The 14,192-nt window shown below is 35.9% G+C and overlaps 2 protein-coding genes across 4 annotated transcripts; both read left to right on the top strand.

Annotated features, from left to right (window-relative positions):
• Positions 1–3,264: 3,264 nt before the first annotated feature.
• Positions 3,265–5,423, top strand: LOC109856600 (spermatogenesis-defective protein 39 homolog). The gene is made up of 9 exons (XM_020432054.1): positions 3,265–3,529; positions 3,617–3,722; positions 3,808–3,989; positions 4,108–4,244; positions 4,319–4,346; positions 4,415–4,559; positions 4,634–4,878; positions 4,948–5,124; positions 5,207–5,423. Exons 1-9 carry the CDS (start codon positions 3,455–3,457, stop codon positions 5,330–5,332), a joined length of 1,221 nt encoding a protein of 406 aa, XP_020287643.1. The 5' UTR covers positions 3,265–3,454; the 3' UTR covers positions 5,333–5,423.
• Positions 5,424–6,124: 701 nt separating this feature from the next.
• On the top strand, positions 6,125–10,919 carry LOC109856599 (microtubule-associated protein RP/EB family member 1). 3 transcript variants are annotated; one of them, XM_020432053.1, is made up of 6 exons: positions 6,125–6,224; positions 6,875–7,160; positions 8,633–8,882; positions 10,018–10,115; positions 10,301–10,459; positions 10,542–10,919. In XM_020432053.1, the coding sequence occupies exons 2-6, from the start codon at positions 6,894–6,896 to the stop codon at positions 10,608–10,610; spliced, it is 843 nt and encodes a 280-aa protein (XP_020287642.1). In that variant the 5' UTR covers positions 6,125–6,224; positions 6,875–6,893; the 3' UTR covers positions 10,611–10,919. The 3 variants fall into 3 exon arrangements, with proteins under 3 accessions (XP_020287642.1, XP_020287640.1, XP_020287641.1); XM_020432051.1 differs by lacking the exon at positions 8,633–8,882 and adding an exon at positions 7,636–7,894; XM_020432052.1 differs by lacking the exons at positions 6,125–6,224; positions 8,633–8,882 and adding exons at positions 6,294–6,623; positions 7,636–7,894.
• Positions 10,920–14,192: the final 3,273 nt, after the last annotated feature.

Here is a 14,192-nt window from a genome sequence, read left to right as displayed (position 1 = left end):
ATCTCATCTATTTACATATGGTACGCTTTTATCGGGTGGGTATATACTCTCTTTAAATCATAAAATATAAAAACTCGGTCGCGAAAGTAAAAGAAATTAAAAATAATACTTTTTAATTTTAAAAAACAACTGTCCCTCGCGTAAAATATATTTGATAGATTTTAAAATTTTCCAAAGTAGGTAGGTAAATAGGTATCTGTGTAGGTAGGAATGTGTATCTACAAGCGCTTGTAGAAAATATATTAGGCCGGGTAGGTAGGAAATATGGTAGACCGAATAAGTAGGAAGAAATCAAAATGTCAAATTAGGATCAAGGCTGTTATGCAGCCTTAATCCTAATTAATAACGCTAGTAACGTTTAAGATATGTCTAAAATAGGTAGGTAGGTAGGTAGGATTATATATAACTATATTATATTGTATAATATTGTAGTATATTGTATTATTTATGTTATAAATGTGTAATAGAATTGTATTCTATTGTAATGTATAAAAAAATTGTAAAATGAAATTTGGAAATAGAAAACACACTGATAAAAAGTTTTAAATAAAAAAGCAAAAGCTATATTTCTTGGAATTGCAACTTTTCAGACATTATATTTGTGTACCGTTAAAACACCTTTGTATAATATACATGGTTTTTTGTGTAATTTGTATCTATATATAGATATGTAGTGTTTTTAAAAAAATAAAATAAAATTTATAAAAGGCAGAGCAGCAAATGATGATGTAAAAGGAGATGATAGTTGACTACACTCCACGAATTCTGATGTTGCTCGCTAAAATAAGATTCTTTTCTTGACTATCACATCTTTTTTGGTATATCACATTTATGTTGTACGAAAAGTTGCAATGGTTTTTCTTATGCTTTTCTGTTTTCTTTTCTCATTTTCTCATCACGAGATCGGTCATTTTAAATTTCGAAAAAAATCAAGTTCACGTTCTCGAATATACTCACACACTTAAAGAAAGTGACCATTTAAACTCGTGCACATAGCACAGAATAGAACCGCACGCTGTGGACATAGCGCACCGACATGTCGCTCGTGGACTGGCTGCGTAGTTCCAAGGAGTACCACCCGTGGACATGCGCTAGTTTACGGGGCGGAAAAGTGATTACACATTCTCTTATGAACCTGATCGCTCTCAGGCTTCTCTCTAGTCCACGTGACGAAAGTAACGTCACGTGACAGGAAGAAGAGGAAAACCAACACGTAATTCAAGTCACGTGACTTTACTTTAAATCCAATATGAATCCAATCGAGATGTGAACCTATCTGGTCAAAATGTGAATTCAATCTGTCAGGATGTGAACAGAATAGAACTGCACGCTGTGGACATAGCGGAAGAGAATCATTTCCACGTACGCACTGACCATCGTCACGTTCGGAAACAGCACTCGTGTACACACGAGCGTCATTCTATCTTTGTTTTATATATAATGAGTAATAAAGATAAAATATACACTAGTGATGTTTCCGAACGCAGCTCATGTCGCTCGTGGCTACGTAGGTGCCAATGTGCGCCACTCAAGGACATTGCGCTGTCTTACAAAAGTACACATTTTTTTAAGCCCGTTCTACATTGATTGCAAGCGCAAACGCAAAGTATAGATCTCGTAGAAGTGACCAATCACGCTGGTCAATTGGCTAATTTGATCAATACGATTAGTCAAATCTACCAGACCTGTTCCTTGCGTTTGCGCTTGCGATCAATGGGTGCGTTCAAACAACTCAACAGTTGCACAACGGTTGAGAGATAATCACTTCTGATTAGATCATACTTTTGGAACCGCCTCAGATTTTGAAGAATAGTCCTATCATAAGTGATGATCTCTCAACCGTTGAGTTGTCTGAACGCACCCAATGTTGAACAAGTTTTATAAGCGTGATCGCTTTTAGACTTCTATCTGGAGGACCGGCCCAGTGGTCTCGCGTCCTGAGTGCAGGGGCTGCGAACTCGGAGGTCTCGAGGTCGAATCCGCTCATCACTTAAGGATTTTTTTCCGGGCCGGTTCCTTTCAATCGAGTTTATCGATTGATCGGTGAACTGAATCGAGACTCCAAAAATTAATTCGAGTGTAATCTCGAATTAATCTATCTCCCACTAGGCAATCAGTCATTGGTATTGGTATTTGATGCCCTTATGGCTCAATGGACCCTTGGTAGTCCATACGCCATTCTAACTCTTCACTAAAGGTTGAATCAAAACCGTGGATTCAACGCGTGATCACGGAGTTGTATAATATAGTGGTTTTCACTGTTGATTTCTAGGTCTTGAGTATTACTGTCTTTAAGATTATTAGGTACATATGTATTTGTTTAAATTAGAGATAATGATGATGATAAAGAAAGTGGTGTAAAAAAAACACCTATTTATCGTCTAAAAATATTTACAGTGGAACTATACGCACATCCAACCAACATGGCTCATTCTTTGTTGGTTGGTTTGGTGCAAAATTGGTTCAGTGGACCGAGTTAAGGTAGTCCATACGCCATTCTAGAATATAAAGAATATACAAAAAGACTACTACAGCAAAACATACGCTATGCTTTGCTTTGCTTAAAATCAAAAAATTATATTGTCGACTGAAGAAGACCGAGAAACGATACCTCCGTGACGACGGTTACGTTGGAACTTTTCTTTTTGTGCAGGGCTGTGTTCAGTTAAGCAAGATGGAACGAACTAATGCAGGAAATGCAGGAAATACAGGAATTCATTAGTTCCAATTCCTGTATTTCCTGCATTTCCTGCATTAGTTCGTTCCATCTTGCTTAACTGAACACAGCCCCAGGCGATCAGTCATAAACAACTTGAACACGAGCCCGACACAGATGGGGTATACCCACTGTGAAAAAAGGCCGTGTATCGCGTTGCAGTAGTGTACTGCACAACCCTCCCATGAAAGAGTATAAGAATTCAATTGATTTTCGATATAAATGTGTCTTAATAGCCTAGTTGAGCTAAAAGGCACGTTAAATATCCAAAATAAAAAGAAAAAAAAAGACTTCTATCTGCGTGGACATAGCACGGAGTAGAATTATGTCCGCGTTTGAACATAACGTACGTACCGACAAGTCGTTCGTAAACATGGTTGCGTAGTTTGCAATGTGCACCACCCATTGAACATTGCGCTGGCTTACAGGGTTACGTTCCAAAATTCTATCCTGGTTACTAAAATGCTACATTTCACGTCACGTGTACTATAGTTTTTGGTTACCAAGATAGGATTTTGGAACGTAACTCAGGACGGAAAAGCGATTACTACACATTCTCTCATAGCTCTCAGTCTTATCTCCGATTGTAGATATTTTGAGGATCCATAAGAGATGTCAAAAATTTTTTATCACTATGTTTACATTCAAAGTTGTTTAATAAAAAAAAAGACAGACACTTACAATTTTCGACACGTAGCAAGTGCAACACGCTGCGAAGCTAATTAGTTTTTAATCACGATGAGCACCGCCAAAGACGATGATGCTTTTTGGAACAGCAGTGAGATGCGATCGTTCTGTTTTGAAAATAATGAGGTTACAATTAAAAAAAATATATATATAATAGCTAATTTCTTTATAGAAAAAATGTTAATGTAATTAAAATAAATTATAAAACTGTAGGTGGATCAATTATTTGAAGTGTCAACAAGTAATACTGAGTTTACCGACGATCTTCAGGCCACAAAACCTATATTGTCAGTTATCTCTGAGAAAACACTTTCGTGCAGTATGTCAAATTATACACTTTTATTCCGTAAATTCTTACAGGACACCTGACCTTTAAGATATTTTCATATGTTTCAATCTTGCAGTTTTAGCTGCTGACAAATTACAAACCGCGCAGTCAGAAACGGCTGTTGCTCAGCCTGACATTACTTTGAGAAAGATACTGCTTGGTCAATCGTATTCATTGGAACAATACAAATCTCTTGCCAGTAAAACTGCCTTATTGGATGCTGCTATTTTAAGCGGAGATGGAAATGCCATTTTGATAGTAAACAACTTTTTTTTTTTTTTATAGCTTAAAACTATAAGTTTACCATGTGATATTTACTATTGCTTTAGAACCACTTTGTTGTCACTTTGTTCTTATTTTGGGCAATGTGTTACAGATAATTTTATTTCTCGCAAAAACTTTGAAACGGTCCCTGCTACAAAGACTGTTGGCTGAGAGACAAGACGCGGTTAATGTATATATACACTATCTTTTTATAAGATTGCAGACAAGTGAGATAACTGACATATTGACGTATGTAATTTTTCTAATTTTATACAATTAATGAAGTGTCAATATTTTCTCTCATTGTCAAACACATTTTGCAGAATGCTGGGTCATTCTTCAACTGCTGCTGTAAGTGTTGCATATACAGTACAAAAATCGAAGTATATAAAAATTCACTGTGTATTATTTTATTACAGATGAAGAATCTCCATATTATTATAAAGAACACAAGAGATCCCAACAGGTTACTGCAAAAACTTCAAAATTGTTACAAAGTCCATTTTGCAATGTTACCGGATTGTAAAGAAGCTACATTTTTAGAATCTTACATTAAGTTATTAGGTGTGTTGATGATGATTTTTTGTTCTGTATGATATACAGCGTGATTTTCATTGGTTGTATTATAAATTTGTTAGAATGGCAAATAAGAATAAAACAGAAGAAAGAGAGCGAGGAGCTTTCGGTGAATTCTTCTGTTCAGGAATCTCTGCATTACGCTTGCAAGCACTATTGTGATACACCAGCTAATTTCGTCGTGATATCGCCCACAACGCTCTCTCAGGATCATGATATTTCTCCTAGACTGTACCAGAAAGTTGCTTTGCAAGTTAAAGCCGCCAATGGAGAATGGGACAATATCGATCGTTTGCTCTTAACAAAGGTACATACATTTGGTTTTACGTGTTGTTTAATTGGCTGTTCTTACAGTTACACATATGTCTTGATTTAGGGAATACTTGGTAATACAAAACTGCAAACACATTTATACGTGGAAGACATTTTGCAAGTATTGCACAAGCACAACGCTCCGTATGCCATTCTTGAAAAATATCTGAAATTCGTCGACAGTTTAGAAAAACGATTGGAGTTGGCGAAGAGACTGTCTTGTCATATAGTAGTAATTGATGTATGTACGCGATGTGAAACAAGCGAGAGATTTTTAGTTTTCGAAGATGTGAGATCACAGAGTTTGATATTAAATTTTCCAGGTGTTTGTGCAACAAGCGGATCGTGCCGCGCTGATGGATTACAAAGCCAAGTTACAGCCTCAATCGGAAGAATACTTTTACGCCGAGAGCGCTTTACGTTTGCCACACGTTAAGTGGAAGAATTAAACTTTGCTGTACAAATTGTATACTATGTAATTGTAAACAAACCATTCTAATATTTAAATTACATATATTTATACTATTTTTAATATATTGTGAGAAAAAATTGTAATATATATATATATATATATATATACAGATATACAATAATTTATAAAAATAATTATAAAAATAATATAATAGCTATAAGAGTTTATTATTAAAATGTACAGTGATGTTAAGAGAAAATGACTACGTATGTATATATACAGTAGGCTCTTGTAACAAGACTTCTGTCTTTGAACGCGGAGGGAACAAGATGCTCTGTTAAGGTTAAAGGTCATTTTCATCTCTATCTCCGATAGCTTTTATACTATCTCCGATTAACTGTCAAGCGTGATTGATCAATTCGGCTGCGTATACTTAAGCGAGCTAGATACGATTAGCCAATTCGCGAACGGGATAATTGATTGATTACTATAATCGAACGCGCGGGCGATATTACGTGCCGAATAATGTAAACTCGGTTTGAAGTTGCTGTACAATTTTTGCGTCTAGATTGCAAATATATGATCTATGGTCTAGCGGCAATCTTTCTCGCCGGAAACTAATGAAATTTATCCGCGCGAACGGACGATAAATTTTTTTTTCTCGTTTTGAAAATCGAATCGTCGTGATTTTCATGTGACTAAAAAACGTCGTGTACACGTGGCGAAAAGCGAAAAATTTCTTTTCTTTCGTCGTGCGTGAAAGGAAGCGGCGCGCATGGCGCGCCCGACGCCGGCCAATCGCGGTCGAGAGAACCGTTAGGAGTTTCCGTTGTGTGCGCGTTTGAACATCTCAGTGCACATTTGTCATTTGCGTGCGCGGAACCACTCCCGTGCGGTTGTGTTGTCCCTGCGTCTTTGCGATCCTCGCGGTAAGTTATTGCACGTTATTTCACGTTATTGTCGTTTGAATATATGTTGACGCGAGACGGGCTTTGGACCGGGCAAATTGGCGAAATAAACGATTCCGATCGTTGCGTCGAATCGATCTCGAGCGGACGATCCTTTGCGGTGCCGAGATCGCGGCGCGCACGGAGATAAAGAATTCCGAATATGTCGACCGCGACAATTTCGTGCCAAAAAGAGTGCGTGGAATGTTGTATTTCCTGAGGTCGTCTCCTCGAGCACGACCGTTCGATTAATCCTGACCACGCTCGGAATCGCCACGACGTGATCGGACGTGCCGGAAAGTCTCGGTTATCGTCAAAGACTCCGTTTTATTGGGTTTATTTATATATCAGATGTACAGACGCCGAATGAATTCATTCGCGGTTAGCGTAATCGCGGTTTTAGATTTATATATTCTTTTTCGGATATTTATATATATATAAGTTTACAGCAAGTTTGTTACTGATTGAAAACTCTCTGTCAGCGCTAAAAATTTACCGTTGCCCTACAAATGTTATTGTTATTATTATTATTATTGCATCAGAGTATTTGCTAGAATGATCGTTTGATAATAATGCTTCATTCCTCCAGTTTTGCAAATGTTGTTCCAATTTTTTTTGTTTTTTTGTTCCAGTTAAAACAAACAGATCAACATGGCTGTTAATGTGTACGCGACAAATATGACGTCGGACAATCTTAGTCGTCATGATATGCTGGCGTGGGTGAACGACTGTTTGCAGTCATCGTTTACCAAGATTGAGGAATTATGTACCGGAGCGGTCTACTGTCAGTTTATGGACATGCTATTTCCCGGCAGTGTACCTCTGAAAAGGGTTAAATTCAAGACCAATCTGGAGCACGAGTACATACAAAATTTCAAAATTCTTCAAGGTGGCTTCAAAAAAATGAATGTGGATAAGGTAAGCGAAACACAGAATTTTTTTTTCTATTTCTTTTATTAATTTTCAAAGCTTTGATCACATTTTGAAGAAGTAAGTATGAAAAATAATAACGTCTAAATAATTTTGTGTCGGGCAATAAATCTGACAATAAATATAAAGAGATCGCGTATACTTTGAAATAGGTTTTAAAATGATTACACTAGTTAAAATAATTTTTGTTACTTGAAGAAAAAAAAAAGCAGATAACATGCACAGATATATAATTTACTCTATTATTCAAAATAACATAGTTAAAATTAATAAAAATAAAATATAAACTTTTAAATATAGAATATCAAAGGTAAGTCACTGTGATAAGACAATATGCAAATCAAAAAATATATATATATATATGAAAAAATCTCAAATTATATATAGTTTTATGTCATAATGTAATCTTGAACAAGGTAATGCAAATAAAATTTACAATGATAAAACCATGGAAATGGTTCAGGTAATACCAGTGGATAAGCTGATAAAAGGACGTTTTCAAGACAACTTTGAATTTCTCCAATGGTTCAAAAAGTTTTTTGATGCTAATTACGATGGTCGTGAGTACGATGCTTACGATGCACGTGGCTGCATACCATTGGGTTCGGGTGTGGACGGCACGCACACTCTGTCAAATCCTCAATTGGTGCCTCTGCCGCCGCAATCCAAGCCCCAACAAAGACACATACAGCAACGTAACAACATGCCGCGACAACAGCAGGGTATATTGTCGCAGTTTTGATTTTACGCGCGGTCGCTTTTTGCATGCTTACATGTTAATAAATTATTGTAAAAAAAACGCTGTATGTACATACACACTCGCACACACGTGCACGTATATAATATGTGCATTGTGAGAATTCACAACTCTTATGAAACGTATAACCACCAATAGTATTGCGATTATACATTAATTGCAACAGTACTTTAGTTTCTGGTATCAATTTTTAAGTCTGCGTACTACCTCATGTATTTTAGAAGCTATGTGTTTACACACAAATACCAATTTTTACTTTACATTGCACTTTTTAATTTTTACATATCATGTGAGAATAGAAAAAAAACATCAAAGAAAGATGTTTATTATATGATATATACTGTACACATACATCTTAGATGCAAATATGTAGAGGTACAAAATAATACTCTCTTATGTACATAGAAAAGGACACGTTTAACCTGCACTTGTATTTTTGAAATTTATTATATAGGGTGAAAGGAAAAGGGTTCCAGAATTGTTTATTCCTAACAGTCTTTAAATAGAATTTATATAAAAATATAGTTTGGATTTTAGTTTAATAATAATATATTAAAAGTACTTTTTAGCGTAAAACTGTTTTTTTTTTTTATTTCAAATATAATTTTATTTATATTTATTTTTACATCATATTATTTTGTATTATTTTATGTTTATTTCATTTTGTTGTGTGCACACACATTCTCCACTCCTCCATTTGCAGATTGTACCAATTGATAGGCTGGTGAAAGGCAGGTTCCAAGACAACTTTGAATTTTTGCAATGGTTCAAGAAGTTCTTTGATGCGAACTACTCAGGGGCAGAGCCGTACGATGCGCTTGCTATGCGAGGAGGAGAACCTATGGGTAGTGGCGGAAGTAATGCACCTCGTGGTTCTAATGTGAAACGTACTTCTCCACGTGAAACAGTAAATTCGGCTAAACCTGCTCCTCGTACTACTACTACTACTACTGGTATATCATTTAATAAAATTTCCATCAATTTAACAAGTTTGACATGAGTGAAAAGTTTGAGGTTTCTTAATACAGTTTCGTGAAAAAGATTTTAATCCTCAAACGGAATAATTTTATATAAAACTTTAAACTCTCATTACACATTAACACAAATTTATACTAATCAACGATTGAGTGACTCGTTTGTTCGATTACCCTGTGATTTGTTGAAGATCTTATCTTTTTGTATCATAACTTAGGCAAGTAAATTTTACAGAAGATCTGTATAAATGTTAAAAATCAGTAGGTTTAAACTTTTCTGAAGATTATACTCCGTACTTTGTTCGATTGGAGATTGATAACGAGTAGGAATTGTGTGGCATTGCCCCCCTTGCTGGATATTTTAACGGATAATCCGATTACATGTTTCACGTTGCATTGATATTCTTAATCAACTTGAAATTAAATTTGTCTTTGCGTGAGAAACTTTTTCAATTCCAACCTCTGTGTGCGTGCAGACAATACAAGTAGGTTTTAGGGTGAAACTCTCTCTTAGCATCTCATTTTGTTTTTATTTTTTATTTTTTTTCATATACATATTTCGTGTTAATTTCTGTGTTTACTTCTTTATTGTGGTGATACTTCTCTTAAATTGTTAAAACAGGCACACACTGTACGATAAGAACATATAATTCCAAAACTGAGGTACTTTTGTATGAAAATTTCTTACGCGTTAGTCACAACGTTTGGTTTTACGAAGTTTTAATTCTTACACAAATTGTCATAGCTTTTTACTTAGTCTATGGTTATCATTTCCTATCACGTTATTAACGCTTATTAATGCACTGTATTGTACAAGTGATACAAAAGTAATTTCTCGTAGGAACACTTGCTCTGCAATTCTTTGTTATAAAGACAGTTTTTTTTTTTATATATATATTTAGATTTTGTAAAATAAATGCATTACTGTATATTGCGAAATGTTCTGTGCATGATTTTATTTTAGATACGTGCATGTAATGGTTTTGCTTTTCACACAACGTAGTTTGTACATATTTAGTTTAGGTATAACTGAAAATTATATATCAAGTATTTCACGATTTAACAATAATATATAGTTTAAAATAATATAATCTTATTCTCTCTTTTTACTCAGTAAGTAAAGTTCAACCGGCATATCGTGCGCAACCGAAGACGACCCCGGCAGTTGGCAATCGCGGTGATAGTGGAAAAATCGAAGAGCTGAATGCGCAGGTACACTACGTGTTTCTTCTTCTTTGATGACTTTTATAATTTACATCGCGTTTTAATTCTTCTTCGAACTTTTGATGTATCTCTTCTTTTTTTAGATGAAAGTAGATACGCATCTGTTGCATATGTGTGCGCACGTTTATACATACATATGTATATAAAATAATAAAGATATTGAAACATTTTAGGTGCTCGAGTTAAAAATGTCGCTCGAAGGTCTGGAAAAGGAGAGAGATTTCTATTTCGGAAAATTACGTGACATCGAGGTCATGTGCCAAGATTGCGATAATAGCGGTGATCCTCCACCTATTGTACAGAAAATTTTAGACGTTCTTTACGCAACAGAGGTAAATTACACTCTCAAGTGGTTTCGTTCTTACATTATAAACAATCTTACGTGTATCGAATTACGTTACGTTTTGTTTTCAGGACGGTTTTGCACCACCCGAAGAACTGGAGGGCGACGGTCTAGCGCCCGACGACGAGGAGGAATATTAACCTTTTTTTATTTACGATTATAATCGAAGAATGAGAAAACAACAAATTATCCAAGTGCGGTTCTTTTTATCATGCCTGTCAGCCAGCATTAGTACCCTTTGCATAACCGTTTAAGCTCCTTCAAGCAAATTCAAGCAGTTCTTCAACGGATTATATATGTTTTGTTAATAAATTTCACCAAAAAATCATTAATATTCGCACGAAATTTAGAGTAGACACAAAACCGAGTAGTGCACTTGAATAACTTGGATCTGTGACTGTTGGAGAATGAGAGGAAGAGAGAGAGAGAAAGAAAGAGAGAGAGAGAGAGCTAGGAGAGAAATCAATTAGTAATCTTTTACAATTTATGATTCCTTATAGCATTATACAATGATAAAAGTTCTGAGGATCAATGGCTCTCGAATCGCTGCAATTTTTTATAAATATCCGTCAATGGTTGCGATCAGCGGTCTCAACTCGGTTTGAGACATCGCTTCGTGCTTCACCACCTGATGATTGGCACTTTTACAACACAGCCGCAATAGATAATTCTTTTAGAAGAATAGATCAATCGCGAACAATAATAAGCGCGAAGCGATGTTTCAACACGTTGAGTCCGCTGAACGCGACCGTTGTTATCGTATTGTTACGTAGCGACTTGCGTTAACTACACAGTTTTTGATGCGTGAGTGTTTTGTTTGTAATTGTGTATTAAGTTTGTATAACGAGTCACAAAGCTCCTACCAATAGTTTTATCTTTTTAAAATTTATTCATATAGTTGAAACGAAAAAGCCCTGCCCCCCCCCCTCCCTCCGAAACGCTCTCCGATCCGAGAGCTGCTCGATTTGTTCGCAAATCCCGGTTTTTCATGTGCAATGTGCCAACGTGGCCAGTGCACTTAGTTTTTTTTTTGTGTGAGGCAGTAAGTTTTCAGCGAAACAATTATAGTAGACCAACACACACGTTATACGTTTAATCAATTGAACCTCAACTCCGCTTGTCAAATCTGCACTTTTCATCATTCACAGAATCGTCGAACTCGATCTCGCGTAAATACAATTTTGTAGAAACACGAATGTACGAGTGTCACACATTTCTAGAGTCCGAGTACCACTTTGATTTCCCGAGAACAGATTAGACTGTGTGTGTGTGTGCGCTTCTCTTCGAGGACAGATTGCGAAACAAAATATGGTACGCTTATAAACACAACTCAACTCTACTGAATTATTAGGAAGATGTGAAAGACTAATTATTATTAAAGTTAGAGCTCGTATATTGTGAAAGATTTGTCTATCAACGTTTATCCCGTACAAATGCATTTTAGGAAAAATCATGTTTACATTTTTCTCCGCGAGTCTTTCGAGAGACACAGGAATGGCCTTAAAGCGCGCGACGAACTTGAGATCCGATGAAATATTCAGTAGTGAAAAGCGCAAAGTGTTTCTTCACTTAGATCATAAAAACCGATTGAAGGAAAAAACAAACGCTGCTATATCTTACTTTCATATATATATATATATATATATGTATATGATATAAAAAGTAAAAGTTTAAAAAATTCTAAGTTTTAAGAACAAATGTGTGAGTGAGAGAGAGAGAGAGAGAGAGAAAGAGACGAGAGCGAAAGAATGACAAGTTTTTTTTTGCGAGCGTGCACACGCGTGTGCTTTCCGATATTATTTGTTCGATACAAATCATTGGGGTTGATGTGTGAAAAAATTTACTTCTAAACGAGAAACGATGTCATTGAGATTATGAACAATTTGAGTGAACTATATAAATTCGCACTACATTTACACACTCTACGTTTTTTATACATTAAGTTTTAAATGAGGCGGAAAACGAATACAGTTTGGCTTGCGCTCTGTTCATCACTGTACGCGCATATGTGCTTCGAAATTGATAAATTTTAATGGCGATGTAATAAACGTTTAATAAAATTGATCCGCGCGAGCTTTTTCAATCGACGTATAATGGTCTCAACATATCTCAGCGTGGACAATCGATGTTGTCAAGTGTCCGAGCGATTTGTGCTAGCTAATGATGAATTCCTTCGTGAAACGAAATCGCTCTTGTGTGACTTTGTGTGAATTCTGTTGGCTCCTCGCACTTGTGTGACATTAATAGTGGGTGCTTTCCAACTACGTACACAGGCGACACTGTGTAACACTGTGTGAGAAAGAGCATATCAGTGTGTCTCACTCACACTAATGGACACCGTGTTACACAGTTGTCGTCTGTGTACGTAGTTGGAAAGCACCCAGTGACGTCAAGTGACATTCTTAAAGAAATTTCGTTAGTTGCAAAATAATTTATTCACACGATGTGGAACGAGAAGCATTTTACATACGTCTATTAAGCCGTTATTGGACTTGGAACGAGAAGATACGTCACAAGCTATAAGTTTAGTTTTTTTATTTTCAAAGTATTTCGTAATGTAAAATAAAAACACTAAACTTGTTTACTCTTATTTGGCATTTGTGTACGGAGGCCTTCAATAATTTGCTTCAGTGAGAATAGCTTTCACCGCTCTACAGTTTGCTTCTCCTGGATAGCTGAGGGCAAGACTCCACATCTTGCTAAAGCATTGAAGACTTTTGTACAGCAGGATTCCCAACCTAATAACTCAAGATCCGACCTTCGACAACCTAAACCTAAACCTAAACCCTAAACATCTTTTCCTGCCACCTCACCAGCTGCATGCGCAGAAGAAACATAATTCGACACACGCATATCAAATATCTATCCCTACATGCGCAGTACATTGACACGCAGCGGTTGCATACGTGGGATACCGTCGCCCAATGCCACGTAATGGTAGAGTGGGAGAAGAAGAAGAAGAAGAAGCTTGAGTTGTGAAGAAGGATGAGTTTCAAATTTTAAGTTACGAGAGATTGTGGTTACATCAACCGTTTGTAAAGCTGGGAACTACTTTGATATCAGTTTTCGTTCAACGGCTCGGTGATCACAAAAGTCTTAAACTTTCTCCACGCAATTAAACACGTGCTGTTTCGGCGAGAACCTTGTTTTACACATACAAGGTAGGTTTACAAGATTACAATGAAGATTATTAGAAATAATAGCCGCTCAGTTAATTTGTTCGCGTATCTGACGAGATGATAGCGTTGAGTTAAACACGGAGTAAAAATAATTTTATAATTATTCGAAGTAAATAAATTTATATACGACACGCTTTGTCACGTGTTTTGAGAGGTACTCGTTGATGACTAGTTTAACAAAGTTTTTCTAATTCTTTGTTTCTGGAGAAGAACACGTAAATGGTGTTGCATGCTTGTTAAGTGGCGGGGAAATTTTATGTAACTCCAGGAAAATTGTATTAATGCGACAAATCTCGGAAAGTCGGCATCAAAATTAAATTGAAAATATGTTGTATATCTGAGACAAAATCTAACCTTTGACTTTAACCTTAGAAATACGGTTAATAATTGCTCTGTTCTGAAATGTAACCTCTATTACACGTGAACAGAAGATATGAAGATTATGTGATTGATTTTGTTACATCGATCAAAATTAGCATGTTCTCGATATTTTTATTTTTATAGTTATTTTTTCAATAACTTTGATAGAATAATTAATAATAT

The sequence above is a fragment of the Pseudomyrmex gracilis genome, unplaced genomic scaffold, assembly GCF_002006095.1.
Source record: "Pseudomyrmex gracilis isolate BER0280 unplaced genomic scaffold, ASM200609v1 scaffold_125, whole genome shotgun sequence".
In the NCBI taxonomy this organism is placed as follows: Eukaryota; Metazoa; Arthropoda; class Insecta; order Hymenoptera; family Formicidae; genus Pseudomyrmex; species Pseudomyrmex gracilis.
This window is presented reverse-complemented; position numbering and strand designations above follow the sequence as displayed.